The 16,280-nt window shown below is 46.4% G+C and overlaps 1 protein-coding gene across 3 annotated transcripts in view; it reads right to left on the reverse strand.

Moving 5' to 3' along the window:
• LOC146431567 (monocarboxylate transporter 2-like) overlaps window positions 1-16,280 on the reverse strand; it is a 35,052-nt gene that overhangs the window by 17,510 nt on the left and 1,262 nt on the right. The window contains exons 2-3 of one of the 3 annotated variants that reach the window (XM_085072334.1): window positions 15,965-16,217; window positions 15,477-15,733 (exon numbers count right to left, since the gene is read on the reverse strand). In XM_085072334.1, the coding sequence (XP_084928460.1) occupies window positions 15,477-15,693 (217 nt within the window). In that variant the 5' untranslated portion in view covers window positions 15,694-15,733; window positions 15,965-16,217. Of the gene's footprint in view, window positions 1-5,643; window positions 5,892-6,415; window positions 6,620-6,666; window positions 6,795-15,476; window positions 15,734-15,964; window positions 16,218-16,280 lie in introns of those variants that run through there. The other 2 variants (XM_085072335.1, XM_085072332.1) reach the window with 2 other exon arrangements.

Genomic DNA, 16,280 nt, shown 5'->3' on the forward strand with positions numbered 1-16,280 from the left:
CACCACTCTTAACAATTGCTCCTCAGGCAATTTGGCCACTGCCTGGCCAAAGGGCTTTGCCCACCCATGGGAAACCCAACATGACTTGACCAAGAGACCACTCACCCTGGAGAGCCCATCCAGGCACAGCATCACAGCTCTGGGACAGCTTGGCATCTGGGGGAAGAAGCTTTCACATGTTTCACTCCCCCCAAGTGGAATTCAATTATAACTTACTCCTGGCCTTAACACCATTAACAACCCCCCTACCAAAACTCTTCACTTCCTTCTTCCTACTTCTTATTAATCTTGGTTTTTATTAAGTCTATCACATCTCTATTACTACTGCCTGGTGACCTTGATAGCTCCAGTGAAGGGCAAAATGATAAAGCTTTGTGACCAAGTCCACGAACACAGAAATATTTCACCTGAACCTATAGTGCTATTATCGCTCTTAAGTAGAACAGAGCTATTTAAAAAAATAAAAAATATAAGCCCATATGTGGTGACCTTGCAGAGCTGGAGTGCTCTCTGAGAGTCAGGAGAACTATAAGAATCTGCAGCACCATTCATTACAGAAATCAAATCATTCCTCATGCAGCTTTCTTATCAAAACCCAGGACTGTAATGGGGCTGCTACCCTGGGGATTGGCCCTGCACAAGATGATGTCTTGTTTCCACAGCATGGGGAGGCTGATTGAATGGGACTCCAGGAGGTGGGGAGGGCAAGAAAAGGGTGAAGTCCAGCATCAGGCAGCACCTGCCAGGGCTTGGGCCAGGATAGAAGGATGCTGGATATCCACCTTGAATAAACAGAAAAATATTCCTTTTGTTTCAGCCTCCACAAAATATCCTGGTGGGAAAGCACATGCCTAGGGAAATCCTAGTAAAAACCCCACCTGAGAATGTTTGTTGAACCAGTGCTGTAAGCAGAGCTGTACAGAGAGCTGGCACAGGTGACACTGCTGTGAACACAACCTTGTCCTTGGAAAAACCCACCTCCCTCCCATGCCTCAGTTTCCCCTTGCAGTGCTGTGGTGCTTCACAGCTACTTGAAGGCAGTTGGGATGGGTGGAAAGCCCTAGGTGAGTCCTCTGGAGGCAGAGAAGGTTTTGATGGAGTCTGGACCAGAGCAGAACATTGGCAGTTTTGATTAAGTTAAAAACTGCAGAATCAAACTCATTATTAATATAGCTTTATGCCACTGCATGTTGTAAGGTGCTTTCTAAACCTGTCACTGCAATTTATCATGCTAGCAGTGTAATAAAATACAGCTATAAAATTTTGGATTAAATGTTCAAGGTCAATGGTGGACTTTCAGCTTCCCTATCTCTTCCTTGCTGCTTTAGCAGATGCTCTATTAAGCACTTACAAGCTCTGGAAGAAAGTTTCTTTGGAGAAAAGATTCAGTTATGGAGCATTTCCAGAATTAAATCTTCAGGTAATTTGATCTTCACCAAATTACCAAACAATAAACAACAAAACTAATAAACACTGATTTCAGGTTGAGGCTTTTTCACCAGAAACAATCTCTTTTTTCTTGTGTTTGCAAAATGTGGCTCTCTGATGCTGTCTTTGTAAAATAGACAGAAGGTGATTCCTTGATTTTAAAAGAAATTTGGATGTGTTAGAGCAGCACCATGGAGATTTTGGGGGCAGTTTTACAGCAGGGTATAGCAAGACTGAGACAACTCCACTGCAGTACATTCTGAATAAAAACAATGCATGGTGCTGATGCAACTGAGCTTTTTATGTGTTAAAGGTTAACAGAAGCAGCACATATTTAAACCTACAAGTTCTATACAAGCATGCACAGCAATTGCAAAAGAGTGAAATTCTTCAAAATTACTAAAAAGAAGCTCTGATGTCCCCTGGTGCAGCCCCAGCTATCCAAGCCAAGCAGCTGAAATTACTCTGCTGGAGGATCTTCTCTCTGAGTTTCCCTTGGATGATTCCTGTTATTCCATTATAAAGATGAAGGAAGCATTTGGCCACATAGTCACCATTAAAAATAAAAAAAAAAGAAAATGCAGATCCTGTCCCAGTATTAAATTATTCCCTCTATTCTGGCACACGTGCCAGGGGGCTGGCTCATTGTTCAAGCTCTAACAGTTAGCCATAATAAAAGACATTACTTCTTGCTACAATCCTTACTTCTCTTACAGACTGTAACAGCTACAAGAACATTGCTGCTATTAAATCAGTGGCATCACTATTTCTTATTTTTAGAATGTTTGGCTGTTTCCCCTGATGCTGAATAGGGCAACTAATTTACTAGCAAATTAATACTGCTTATCTTTTCCTTCCTAGAGCTCAGCTGCCTCCTGCTTTCCCTAGGTAATGGCTGTCCCCAGGGACACATCTGTGGCCTAGCTTGAAATGTGTCACCCTTAAAAGTGAGACAAGGGCAGCTCAGTTTGGTGCTGTGAACATGAAACAATCCCAGAGCCCAAATCAGGAGGTGCAAAGGCTAAAGGGTTTTGGCTTTGCAATGAGATTGTTCCCTGAACAAAACTCACCCCTCCTCATGGGGCATCTTGGGAACCTCTGTCTTGGGATGGCATAGCAAAACCCAAGGAGGCAGTTTGCAAAAAGAAGCCTTGCCCAGGGCATCTGGGTATCTCCACATTTTGGGGCATTTGCTGTGCCCTCCTCACCCCCAGAGCCTGTTACCTGCATGCTGAGGTGCAGCTGCACGCACCTTTAGGGAAGGATGATGCCATGGCCCTTGGTCCCTTATAGAATCAGGTAATCATTTAGGTGGGAAAAGACCTCTAAGGATTGATCAGATCCTGGTTCCTTTTCTTTCTACACATCCAAATCTCTGCTCTGTAATACCTTTCTCATTTGGGGTAAGGAATGAGCTTTTCATGCATTACAAGGAAAAAAAAAAGAAAAGTAGAAATATTGTAAAACAAATCCTTCTTTATCATATTGATAGGGCTTCAGCCTGTGGGATTTGGTCAGAGAAAAGCAATGTTCCCTCATGCTCCTCACTCCCAAACCTCCCAGTCTGCCCTCCACAATTGGAAATGTGGAACTGCTGAACAGGAGCTCTGGCAAGAACTACAAGTACCCATCATAAAGTCCAGGCTATCCACTTTACTGCACAGTAATCTGTTTTACTACTTGTATTATAGTGACAAAATTGTTTTCTGCAACCTAGTTCAGATTAAGAAACTGGGGGATAAGGCACATTAACTTCTGTAATATATATTGCCAGAGCCTCGGCTGGTATAAAACAGCTTCCTAGGGGAATTCAGCAGAAAGTGAAGGGCAGAAGCAGTCTTGGCTGCTGATTTTCAGTTTTAGTCTGAAAAACTGGAACTCCTCTGGTACTACAAGCAAAGCCTCAGGTGGTCACTGTAAATCTGCATCCGTGCTGTCAACGTCAACACAGCTTCTCCAGAGGAGATTTGGGTTAGTTCGTGTATTTCCAGAAAATAAGCTTCATTTGCATTATTTATGAAATGCAAACATAAGCTCTGTTACAGTGTAAGAAGCACAGCCCAAAAACAAGTCCTCAGACCAATGAGAACACCAAGGAAACCAGGCACTGTGTCCTGGGGATGTTTGCAAACAAAAGCTGTGTGGGTGAAAACATCAGCCTGTGCATTCTCTGCCAGGGCACAGGGCAGCTGTGATGCTCCTGGAGATGGAGGGAGCTGGGATGGGTCATTCCTCATGGGGATTTCCTCCCATGGCTCTGATTCCCACACCTGACCCCAGCAAATGAATCTCTGCCCCTCCAGCCCCCCAGGAACATATGCCTGATGCTTCATGGACACACTACAGCAATAATCGCCTGGTTGAGTAGCTCTGTTGGTTACTCAGGAGTGTGTTGAAAGCTTGGCGTATTTAGAATTTCTTTTTTCAGAAAGATTAGCAAAAATCCAGTGTTAAACTGTTTTCCAGTTTTTCAGCAGAGTAAATCAAGCTTTGCATCCTCACAGCTCAAACAGGCAGTGGAGCCAGACTTGGGCAGCTCACAGGAACTGTCCTTTAATGAGAATTTCCAAATCACTGCAGTCATTCAGAAGCTAAACCAGTTAGTCAAATCAGAGGTGTTCAGTACACTCCTGGGCACCTGAGTTTCATTGACTCCATGTTCTGCCAGCTCCCACCAGGGACTCAGCACCTCATCTGGGTCACTGCAGAGACAGGGAGGACCAGAAAGCATCAATCTTCCTCCAGAGCAGAGGAGGGGAGGACTGGGAAATGGACATAGCTGTGAGCACCTGCAAGGCAAGTGGGAATCTGCAAAGGTTCAATTGCCTGCAATTCAGTTGTATCATCCCCCACATCACTGTGTAATAGGATTAGGGAGGGTAAAGTTAAAGCTCCTGCAAAAAGGCAGGAGATGCTCAGGTAATTGGGATAAAAGTCCACTACAACATCCCAGGTGCAGAGCACACAGCACTGGCTGGAACACTTGGAGAGACAGAGAAGAAGATGGTGGGAAAGTGAGCAGTTGGAAGGAAGCAGAGGTGATGAGAGCAGCATTTCACCAGCTCACTGGCCATTACCCGAACCCCAGGAGGCTCAAGCTCCTCATCTAAATCCCTTGAGCAACTTGAAGTGCTGCCAGGTGCAGAGTCAATCCTCACTCAGACATGGTGAGGCATGAAGCATCTCTTCCATACCAGGGGAGGGGATGACATTTTTTTATTGGAAGACGAAGCAGAGCTGCCAACAACTCACAGAGGCAGCCAGGGAGCCCCCAGGGAACTACTTTGGCACATTTATTGCAGTGTGATGGGTCAGCCAGTGGGACAGCAGCACTGGCACAAGCAGGGGGTTTCTCTTTCTGAATCACTGTTTGGGTTTTGCCCTCCAAGTGCTCCATTTGTGGGGTTCTCATATAGGAACTCAGCCTTTGAAGAGATCATCTCTGTGGGACCAAGGCTGGCCTACAACAGAGTGGATTACAACAGGTTCTGACTCAAGCCTCACTTCCATCTTACAAATTTACACAAAACATCTTTATTTTCATTAGCAACTCTCCAAAAAGTGCTCTCCAAAAAGCACTACAGCGAGTTATTAAGGGAAAAAAAACAATTTGTAAAAACAAAGAATATTTTCAGAATTTCTTTAATTAATAACCAAGATAAATATTGATGAAACTTCCTGCAATTGCAGATGTGGTTCCTGTCCACCTCCAATTGCAGATTTAATCAAGGGCAGCCCAAGTTTTTCATTGAGTCATGAAAGTGATATCAAAACCATAAAAAAGATCAAAGTTATGTGCACTGCTTTACAACTGATAAGAACGTCTGACTCCGGCGGTTTCATTGCTGTGATTATCAGCTGCCACAATAAAAAAGCAGCCACTTCATTTATTATTCTACTCCACACTCAGCTCTGGCTGAAACCCAGAGACGGTTATTTCACACCAGCCTGTTCTCAGGGCTTTTTCCCTGATGCCCATAGAAGCCTTTCATAGGTAATCCTCTAATTTCTGGGTAGGAACCCCTTAGGCTCCACATATGGCTTGTTTGCCTAAACAAACATTTTGAAAGTTAAAGAAAATAAACCTGTGGATGGTGCCCACGCAGATGGACACCGTGGTTGTTCTCCCTCTACTCTGGCCCAGAATGGAGATTTCTGGTTTATTCCTGCTCTTCCAAGAGCCCAAGCCACGGGGGCAGGTGCAGCATCACTCACCTGCACCGTAGGTCGTGGCCAGCATGATGGAGGAGATCCACGCGATCTCGCCATAGGACGTGCCAAAGAAATCCTGGATTTCTTTGAAGAAGATGGCCAAGCCTTTGGGGAAGGCGTAGGCGAAGCCGATGGAAACAAAGGCGCCGAAAACCACCACCCACCCCCAGCCACCGTCCGGCGGGCCGGGGGCTCGCCCTGCCTCGGCGGGGGCCGGCATGGCCGGGTGGGCTCTCGCTCCTCGGGGAGCCCTGGAACACAAAGGGCAGAGTTGTGGGGTCAGTCCCGGGATGCTGCTCCCTCGGACCATCAGTCCTGGGATGTTGCTCCTCCAAACCCCAGTTCTGGAGTGCTCTTCCCCAAAACCCCAGTCCTGAGAGTCTGCTCCCCTAAACCCACAGTCCAGGGATGCTGCTCCCGTGGACCTCCAGTCCCAGGATGCTATTCCTCTGGACTCCCAGTCCTAAGATTCTGCTCCTCCAGACCCAAGTCCTGGGGTGCTCTTCCCAAAACCCCAGTCCTGAGATTCTGCATGTCTGGACGGCCAGTCCCAGGATGCTCTTTCCCCTGGACTCCCAGCCCCACGATGCTGCTCCTCCACAGCTCAGTCCTGGGGTGCTGTTCCCCCAGTCCCGAAATGTTCCTCCCCTGGGTGCTGCTTCCCCAGGTTCAGTCATGGGACACTGCTCCCCCGGACCCCCAGCCCCGGGATGCTGCTACCCCGGACCCCACTCTGCAGCGGCAGCATCACCCCAACCCGCCTCGGCTCCGGTACCTCCTGTCCCGTGTGTTTCCCACCCGAGTTCCCTGCGCGCCACCAAAGCGGATCGCCGCAGCCGCTAGCAGCTGTGCCGGGGGAGCGGACGGGGCAGGAGCGCCACGTGGAAGTGGGGAAAACCAGCAACAGCGGCTGCACCCCGCTGCTCCGTCCTTCTGCTGCCTGCCGAGCCCTCGGGACACCCCTGCGACACCCCTGGGACACCCTTGGGACACCCTTGGGACACGCAGGACAGCGGCAGGACCCACCTGCGGAGCGCGGCGCTGGCGCGGCTCTGCCGCGGTCGGGACGGGGCGGGAGCAGCACAGCCAGGCGGGACCAGCCCGCCCCGGCCCGGGGGCACCCTGCAAACCTTCACATCCCTCACTCCAGCACCCTGTCCCCACTGTGTCCTCGCCCCCAGCCCTGGTTGGGTTTCCTCACGCCATTAAACCACCCTCAGTTAGCCAAATGCAAATTGTTATTTTTTTATTTCCCCGGTGTTTCTACCAGCATCCTTCCTCTTTTCTCCTCAGCCCTAAATCCCAGCTCTTCTTTCCTCCATGCCAAGTTGGAGGCTGCTCTCCTGCCCCTAGACTACAACAAAAAATTGTCATTATAAAAATAAATTAACATCATTATTAAAAAAAAAAAAAAGAGTGGTTTTTTACAAGGCTAGATGCTGATAGGACAAGAGGAACGGTTTTGAACTACAAGAGGGGAGATTTAGACTAGATGTTGGGAGAAAACTCTTCACTATCAGTGTGATGAGGCACTGGCACAGGTTGTCCAGAGAAGCTGTGGCTGCCCCAGGGTCCCTTGAAGTGTTCAAGAACAGGTTGGATGGGTCTTGGGGCAACCTGGGCAAGTGGAAGGTGGCAGTGGGATTAGAACAAGATGTGCTCTAAGGCCCCTTTCAATCCAATTCAGAATTCTATGATTCTACCATCATTGCAAACTTCTGCCCCCTGCTCACATTCACCAATCTGCTGCATATTCTAGTTTTCACATGGAGCTCTGTTTGGGAAAACATTAAGCAGTGTTTGCTCTGGCTGGGAAGGTGCAGTTTCACCACAAACCTTGTATCTTACTCAACCTTGCATGCCCCTGGCTTAGCTAACAGCCCCGTTTGTGTCCCTTTTTTCTACATGCACAATGAAGCAACTGAGAGGTAGAAAAACCAGGGTCTTGCTCTGCAGTTTACCTGGCACAGTTAATCTGGAGCTTTAAAATCTCCCCACAACACAACTGTAAGGTGTTTTATTACTGCCATTTCTTTCTTCCTATAAAACTGAATCAACTCAAAATGACCAGAAGACCTTTACTCTCAGGTGTGGGGTCACAGTGTGACGACTTGGAGAGTTATTTTGGTACAGCCCTGACCCACTTTATGGGCTGTGAGGATATCAGCATTCAGTTGTTTCAGCAGCTGCTTTCTCTGTTCTGCCAAAAATCAAAAATAAGACCAAAACTAAAGAAACACACCTGAGATTGAGCTTGGCACATCCTTAGCAGCAGCATTCAAGGTGGGAGGGCAGAGGGAAAACTCCCCAGGAGCAGAGGCATGAAGGAGCTTCAGCTCCAGCTGTGGAAGCTGCAAAAACTCTGAGCTGAAAGATGAGAATTTCCTTCTCCAGAAATACTGAACTGGGTGTCATGCTCAAGATTGTCCCTGCAGCCAACCCCAGCAGGGCACCTCCAGGTAAACTCACACAAACTCGTGTCAAACTCAGACCTGGAGCAGGAAACCAGCTGCAGCAGGTGATGGTGGGGGCAAATAAAGTATTCTAAGTGTGGTCAGTCTTTGCAGTGGTGCTGCTGCTCTGAAGAGAAGCTCAGAAGTAGAGCCAAAGCCAGAGGGTGGGACTGACACTGCAAATCCTGGGCTCACTAGGTCAAAAAGGACTTCCTAGTGATTGAGGGAGTCCTGGGCTCATCTCACAGCAGCTGTCTGTGCCATGCTCCCCCTCCCTGTCAGGACCACAGGCTCTCCCCTGGGACCAGCTCTGCTTCCTCATCCACTGACAGCAGACACTTCCTGGAGGGCAGGTTTTTTAATTTGCTGGCAAGCAGCAACCAAATTGATTAAAATTGCAAAATACCTTTCCTAATGACTCATTTCACTATCACAGTTCTCCATGTAAATAAGTGACTGCTATTGTAATTCCCAGTGCTCTGCTCCAGAGCTGTTGAAAGAAGAGGGGCACGCTGGGAAAGGGGCCAGGAGCAAGGCAGAATCTGAAATTCTTCCTCTCTCTCTCTCTCTCCCCATTTTCCAATCTCCACAAAGCTTTCTGGGACAGTTCTCATGTCCTGATTTTGTAATCAAATGAACTAACATCCTTCGCTTATTAAAGCCCAAGGTTTGATGAACAATATTTTAAATTTTAATATTGATAATATTTTCAATCATAGAACCACAGAATGGTTTGGGATGACAGGGACCACCCTCTGCCAGGGACAGGGACACTTTCCATGTCCCCAGGTTGTTCTGAGCCCCATCCAACCTGGCCTTGAATATTTCCAGGGATGGGGCAGCCACAGCTTCCCTGAGCAACCTGTGCCAGTGCCTCACCAACCTTATAGTGAAGATCATAAATTCCCCCCAAAAAGTGACTAGTGGGGACAACTTGAGTGGTTTTTTCTTGTCTTGGAAAAAGAAAAAAGCAGGGTGGGGGGAAAAACCCTGTGCTCCCTCAAGAATGGAAAACATTTCTATTTATTTTCAGTGAACGACTTTGGTATTTGGAAATAATGTTATTCAAAGCCTTTTATGCAAAGCATTTTATGGCAGCCAAAGGTAAGAACTGCAACTCTATAACTCCAACTGAGTTTTTCCTTCATTGAGTCTTTGCAAGTCAATTAAAGGCTTTAGAAATTGCTTCCACATTAAATAAAAAAATCCATACCTAGCTCTGCTGCATGAAAACAGCATCTGGTATGTGCCAAAAGAGGTACCTCTGCACTTCTTTAAAGGGTCTTTAATGGCACACCCCATTTCTTAGAAGTGCTCTATTGTCATGTTCCATTTGCTCATAAAATGCAGCAGCAGTGAAATCCAATCCATAACCAGAGTTAAAACAGAGCTCCTGAATTAATGAAGGAGGATATAGCCAGAAATTGCAAAACCTAAGTAAGGGCTGAACCCCACAGCCCAGGATGTGATTGTGATTCCATAATTTTCCTCAGTACAATCTGTCTTGTAAGAGACACATCCCAATCCTCAAAAAATAGGCCCATATATTTATGCTCCTAACAAAATTAACTTTTTCCAAGGAATCAATCCATACAAATAGAGATTAATACTTAGGAATAGATTTCAAGTCACCAAAATTCTTGGCTCTGGACCCAACCAGATGCCACCACAAAATGCCATTTGGGGGACAAAGCAGCACTTCCCTTCCCAGGGAGTGCAGAATTACCCTTATACCCCATGCTCCTCACCACTGAGCAGGACCAGGCTGATAAAACACATTCCTTGGTGTTTAGCCACAGGACTCCAGCATTCAGGGATTTACCACTAGTATTTCCATTGCTGAGTGTTTAATTAAAGGGAACCCAACTGTGGCTGGTGGCTCCTGGGGCACTGAGCAGCAGGAGGGGTGCAGGCAGCACCCCACCAACATGCTCTGAGTGGGATGTGTTGGTCCAACATGGCCAATCCACATCCCCTGGCATCTCTGTGGCTCTTTGGGGTCAATCTTGAATTTCCATGCAGCCTCTTTGCTGCTGTGTGAGATGTTCTGCTGCAGACAGAGCCACCAGCCCCTCACCCCCCCCACCTGGTGACACTGCACAGAGCCAAGTGACATCAGTGCCAGCACTGAAACCACCTGGGACACTGGCAGAGCCTCCTGGCTTTGTTTTTCACTGAGTAATGTTTTACAAGGGGGTCAAGGAGAGGTCAAAATAGAAAGTTATGATATGTCAAACTTGCTTTCTGCTAAACCCCGATATTAATAGTGCAGAATCCAGACAGGCAGAGGGATTCAGGACATGAAATAAGACTCTCCAGAGCCAGGAAACCTCTCAGACAGCCCCAGCCCTGTGTCTGTGCCATCAAACAGCCAGGTGCATGAAGCATCACTGCAGGATGTGCTGGTTTCCTGGAGACGACGGAATAAACCAAGCAGGAACATCACTTCTGTTTTTCCCCTGTTGTAGGAGTTTAATCAGCAGCCCAAACCAAAACATTCTTGTTGGTAAAAAGATGGTGACAATTAATCTGGATCTAATAACTGGAATGTTTCCGCTGGGGAATTAAAACAAATTATTCCTTTGCTATTGCATCTTTGTCTCATTTACATTTTAATCCCAGAAGGATCTTCCTCTGTTATATTTGGAAAATGACTGCACAGGAAGGGAAAAACAACATGGTTGAAGTAGTCAAAGATGCATCAAGAATTTAGCTATTAACTTTTATGGCAGAAGTCTGGTTATGCCAAGCCCTAAATGGCTGAAAATTAGGAGAAACGCTGTGGCTTTTTCCAAACACTGCTGAACGCAGAGCCTGGGGGCATTTAGGATTGTGCACACAGAGACAGGCAAACAAACAGCTGGGGCAGAGGTTGTGTTGAAGGTGTAATTACACATTAGTCAGAGCAGAGTGGGTCTCTTTCATTTGTACTGAAAGCAAAGGGGACTCCACTGGTGACACTGTGCGCAGAGGGAAACCTCTGCCCTCCCACCCTGTGCTCTCCACTCCCACACTCAAGCCTTGTTGTCCTTGCTGCGAGGTTTTACCACAGGAAAATGAGTCCATTTTGCTCAAGATAAACACACAGTGAATAAAGACACTTTAGCCTTTTCAAAGCAAAATCCATGTGGTGTCCCACCTTATCCCAGTCTGTCTCACCCACTTTGCCTGCCTGTGATTTCTGGTGGAAATATTATTGTGAGACTTTCCTTGCTCCCTTCAGTGAAAAGGAACCAGGTTAGCAAAGATCTGCGCCTTAGACTGCCAAAACTAATCCAACTAATTGTGATAGATCCAGCCCACCACAAACACCATCTGAATCCAGAAAACCACTGCTGTTTCCAGCTCATCTCCAAGTAAACTCTGGACTAGTTGTCAACAGGGTAGAAAAAGGATCAGCTGCCTCAGGGCTGCCTGAATAACACTTCACCAAATTGGAGAGCTTGAGTTCTCTTTAAAACCTCTTGATGTTTGAGAGAGGAGAGATGTTGCAGGATCACCATGAAGAGTGATTCCCACTCCAGAGCAGCAAAAACCTGGAACAGACAATGTTGACTGAGCCTGAAATGAGGGTCAGTGGCCTGGGGATGTCACACCAGTTTGCCAGTAATCTCTGGGACACCACTGTTTGCAGGTCAGAGTACTCCTAGTCATTACATAATGCAGGTATTTTCAGAAAAAATTAACCCCACCTCACCCAAGTTTTAAGATAATGGAGGGATAGTCAATTATAGGTACAGAAAAATATCATAAAGAGGCAGCTGGGGTTTTGGTTCCCCACAAAATAAACCTGTGAGAAGTGACAAGTGGAGTTATAAGCCTTGCAACTCCACAAGGACATCTCCTCTTGACATGAATTTCCCCAGGAAATCTTTCTCTAGGAGTGCAGCAGTCTGGGAGCAGGGACTGCTGTTTGCTGTGTGTGTAGGACACCTTTGATCTGCCTCAAGGACAAGGATGCTGTGAGCAGGAGGATGTCTCAGCTGGCTCTGGGCACTGTAGGAGAGCAGGTGGGAAGCAGGAAAACAGGATCAGGTCTGCAGCTGCTTGGAACACAACCAGCACCTCTTGGTGGGGTGGAGGAAACCCAGGAAGTCCTCATTATCCAAATTCAGTAAAATGCTGGGATATGGAAACAAGAGGCAGAATCAAAGCTGGGAGGAGCTGGGTGCACCCATCAGGTGGTGCAGAGAGCTGTGTGTTACACCTCTGTGCCCCAGCACAGGGTGATGCAATGCACAGGATTGCTGTGGGTAAACTCAGTGCCTGAATTCTCTGTTGCTTTGCCCCTCTGGCTGACCATTGCCCAGCAGACCAAGCACGATGCTTTAGCATTAACTTTCAAGGTCTTACACAGAGTGTTATTAAGGAACTTTTTGAACTTTTGACATTGTACATCCCTGTTACCCCATAAGATCAAAAAGAGGAGACTTTTTGGTCCAAGTGGAGTATTTACTCAAGCCTGCTGTAATCCCAGGTTTACAGACTGACCTTCCCAAGAGCCCTAAGTTCCACAGAAATGACTCCTTGTAAGACAAGCCTCAAAGATGCACCTATTACCTAGGAAAGGTTTACAGGGCACTCCATAACTTCACTTCCCTGAAGACCTTTGGGGAAGCTCCCTTTCCCAAAATGTTTGAGGCTGAAATTTGCTAGGCTTCTAGTGCTACAGTTCAGCAGATCAAACTATGCAGCTGAAAGATGAAATCCCCTAAAGGTGATGGCAAGATGCCTGCTGACTTCAGTGCAGCCCAAGCTTCACCCAAAAATGATATTCAGTATTTGTTGAAGCTTCTTTTTCCCTGTATTTACTCTAGTGCAAAGAAACACATGCTGTCCTAAACAACTACTTTGTGTACAGTTAGCTGCAGCTTTTCTGAATATTGCAAAATGAAAGTTGGGGTTTGAAGGGATCCCCTGCATTCCTTTAACCACTCTGGATGGGTTTTGTTGGTGCTTTATTCCTTCCTCAAACACAGCATGCAGCTTCACTGGATGATACAGAATTGCTGTAGATTTGTGTTGCTGTAGCTGAAAGGAAGATCAAACTGAGTATTCAATTACTTATGCACTCAAAGATATTTATTCCCCGAGATGAAGCTCCTAAATCTGTTATTATTGCCATATCCTCTTCTATTACTATTAGCATGCTGCTGCTTTCAGATCTATGGAGATGTCAACACCATTTACTGGCAGCAAAACTGAAAGATGAGAACATGACAGGGAAATGTTTAGAATTATGAATCATGCACAGGAACAGAGGAGACACCTGATCTTCCTTAATTCTGGAGGAGTACACAGGGATTTTTCTTCAGATTTATGTTTTTCCAAGAGCTATTTCAGATGCTGCAGTGATCTAAAAACTGAGTGAGGTGAAGAGCAACAGATTCTATCCGGGGGACAAACCCCCAGAGAGGAAAGGTGCTCTTGCAGCAATGAGGTGTTTGTGAAACAGACAGGACCTCCCTACCAGCACTGAGTTCTTGGCCCGTCTGTGTGAAGGTAAATGTAATGCTGAAAAGGAGAACTCAATTTCCTTCCCAGCATCCCATATTTTCCTGTTTGTGCTGCACCCCCCTGTTGTTACAGGTGGCATCTGGGAGAGTCAGGCACTTGCACACATGGCTGTAGTTTACAATAACAGCTCTGCAGCAATCTGATTCCATAAAAGTCTGTATTTAAATATGGAAAGATCAGTGAGGAAAACCACAAGTCTGATACTGTAATGGCTTTTCCCCCATCAATATCACAGACAGCAGTTCCTTTGCTGTCCTCTCCTGTGTATTTCCATCCAGATGCCAAGGGCCCTTGCTCAGGGAATGTGGAGAATAAAAAGCCAGAAATCCCAACCACCCTGAGACATGTCCAATGTCTGGTGCTCAGTTTCAGACATCCAGAGGACCCTAAACAGCCACCCTGAGGAAAAGAACCCTCTAAATGAATCTCTTTGGTCTTTGACCCTGTCAGCCCGTCTGCACTCCTGACAGGAAACCACCAGAGCCCAACAGCAGCCAGAGGATACACAGCCATTGTGCCAAGGGGAAATCAGTGCTCAGCAGAGCTGCTGATTTACTCCCCCTGGAAGTGAACCCTTCTGTCCATTTGCAGCAGAGGCCACAGCCCAAGGAGCCCAGAGAATTTGCCTCACTGACAGTCTGATCCACTCCAGCCACACCTGAAAAGGCTCTTTCTGCAAGCAGCTCATCCCTCCCACCTCTCTGGTCACCTACATCTGCTTTCACCTTAATCCATCTCACAGCAGCTCCTTTTTTTATTGCCATGTAAAACCAGTTCCTGAAGTACATGGGTGTGTGAGACTTCTGCACACAGGGTGTACCTCTGATCTCTGCAGTGACTTACCCAGGAATCCTCCAAACCATGCTGCCCTGAAGGTGAGAGGCTGCCAAGAAGATCCCTCCATCTACAAAATTCTGTGTAATATTCTTTCCCAAAGTGTGTGTCAGTGACTTGTTTGAGGAAGAACACAGGTTTGGGTAGATGTGAGTTGGATGGCTGTTGTTGCATTCTTAACCCTTTTATCTTTCACCCTTGCAAAACAAGCTAAGAACCACCAGGATCTGCTAAGAGCCCAGGAATGACTGCCAGCAGCTGCACCTCACAGGCACCAGCAGGCAAAAAACCATATGGTCTCTACTAACCATTAACAGCAAGATTAACCAGCTACTCAGAGCAGTGGCAGGCTGATAACCAGGCACCAGTGTCTGAGGGAAACATCCCTCAGGAAAACATCCACTTGATTTCATTATGAGGGCAATAGATGCCTTCTCACACCAGCGACTTCTGTAGCCAAAGTACAAGTACTTAGTGAACATTTTAATTTGAAACAACCAGTGAATGTATTTGCTCTTTCAGAAAGATTCTGCAGAGAAAAGTCTAAAACATCATCCCTTATGTGAAGCAAAACTTGAGCAACAGATTTAGGGGAAAATATATTTCAATGCTATCTCAAGATATACATGCATATATTCCACATCTGTACATCAGCAAAATTTAGGGTTTGAGCAACTTCTCTGCAATCATAAGAAACACATTTTTGTTTCAAAAATAAAGACAAGACTAGGAAGAGAACAAAAGACTAAGTAAACTGAAATGAGTGCCCAGACTCAAATGATTCCAAGCCTCCACTCACCCATGCATAGCAAGATTTCTGATGAAATAATAATGGATAATTTCACCTATGTTGACAATGAAAGACTCAACACTACTGGTTTGCTCAGTTTTGCCAATGTAACATCATCAGAAAACAGCCACACTTACAGTTAACACTTTCCAAGAACTTTTCCAAAGAAATATATCCTTCCCTTTTGTTGTAGAGATCAGATCTCATCTTTCCAAAGGAAAACACAGCCTTGCTTCACTTACCTCCTCCATAGGTGGTAGCACACATGATGGATGTTGTCCAGGCAAGCTGGCTGTAGGAGATGCTGAAAGCAGCCTGGATCTCTTTAAAGTAGATTGTGAAAGCTTTAGGAAAGGTAAATGCAAACCCAATGGAGATGGAAGCTCCAAACACCACTGCCCAGCCCCATCCACCGTCAGGGGGGACATAGCCCAGGTCTGAAAGGACTGGAGGAGCCATGGGTGGAGCAGATCCCACAGCAAAGCTGCTTCCTGGTGTCCTGCAGAGCAGAAGAGATAACATGTAATAACATGTAATAACATAAATAACATGTAGTCAGTTTTAGAGCAAAATAAAATCATTTAGAGGTACAGAAGATCACCCACTCTCAAAGCCTTAATCTTTTTGATGCCCATTAACAGTTTTATTGTTCAATTCTAACACAGCCAAGATCACCCTTCCCTCTCCAATAACCCTGTGCAACTCTTCCAGCTGTGTTTTAAATACATACCCTCAAAATACTCCTGTGGGCTCCACGTCCAGGGACAGACCTCAGTCCCAGATGAAGTCAATGCCTCCACTTTCTGCTCTCTGCCACAGCCAGCCCATGGCTCTGTGTCCCACCTGAGATGCCTTCTGGAGGTTTTTCCTGTCACAGTCCCTCTGGAGAGAACCCAGTGCTGCAGCTGCACCTTTTTTAGGGTAAATCCTTCATTGTGTCCTTTTCAGATGTGGGTGGAAGTCCTTATGATTTCAGGTTATTCCTGCTTAAAAGAATAATCCCCATGATGTGAGCAGCAGGTGAACAGCCCCACATGGGCTCAGCT

This window comes from Lichenostomus cassidix, chromosome 12 (genome assembly GCF_008360975.1).
Source record: "Lichenostomus cassidix isolate B80296 chromosome 12, HeHo_3.0, whole genome shotgun sequence".
Lineage (NCBI taxonomy): Eukaryota > Metazoa > Chordata > Aves > Passeriformes > Meliphagidae > Lichenostomus > Lichenostomus cassidix.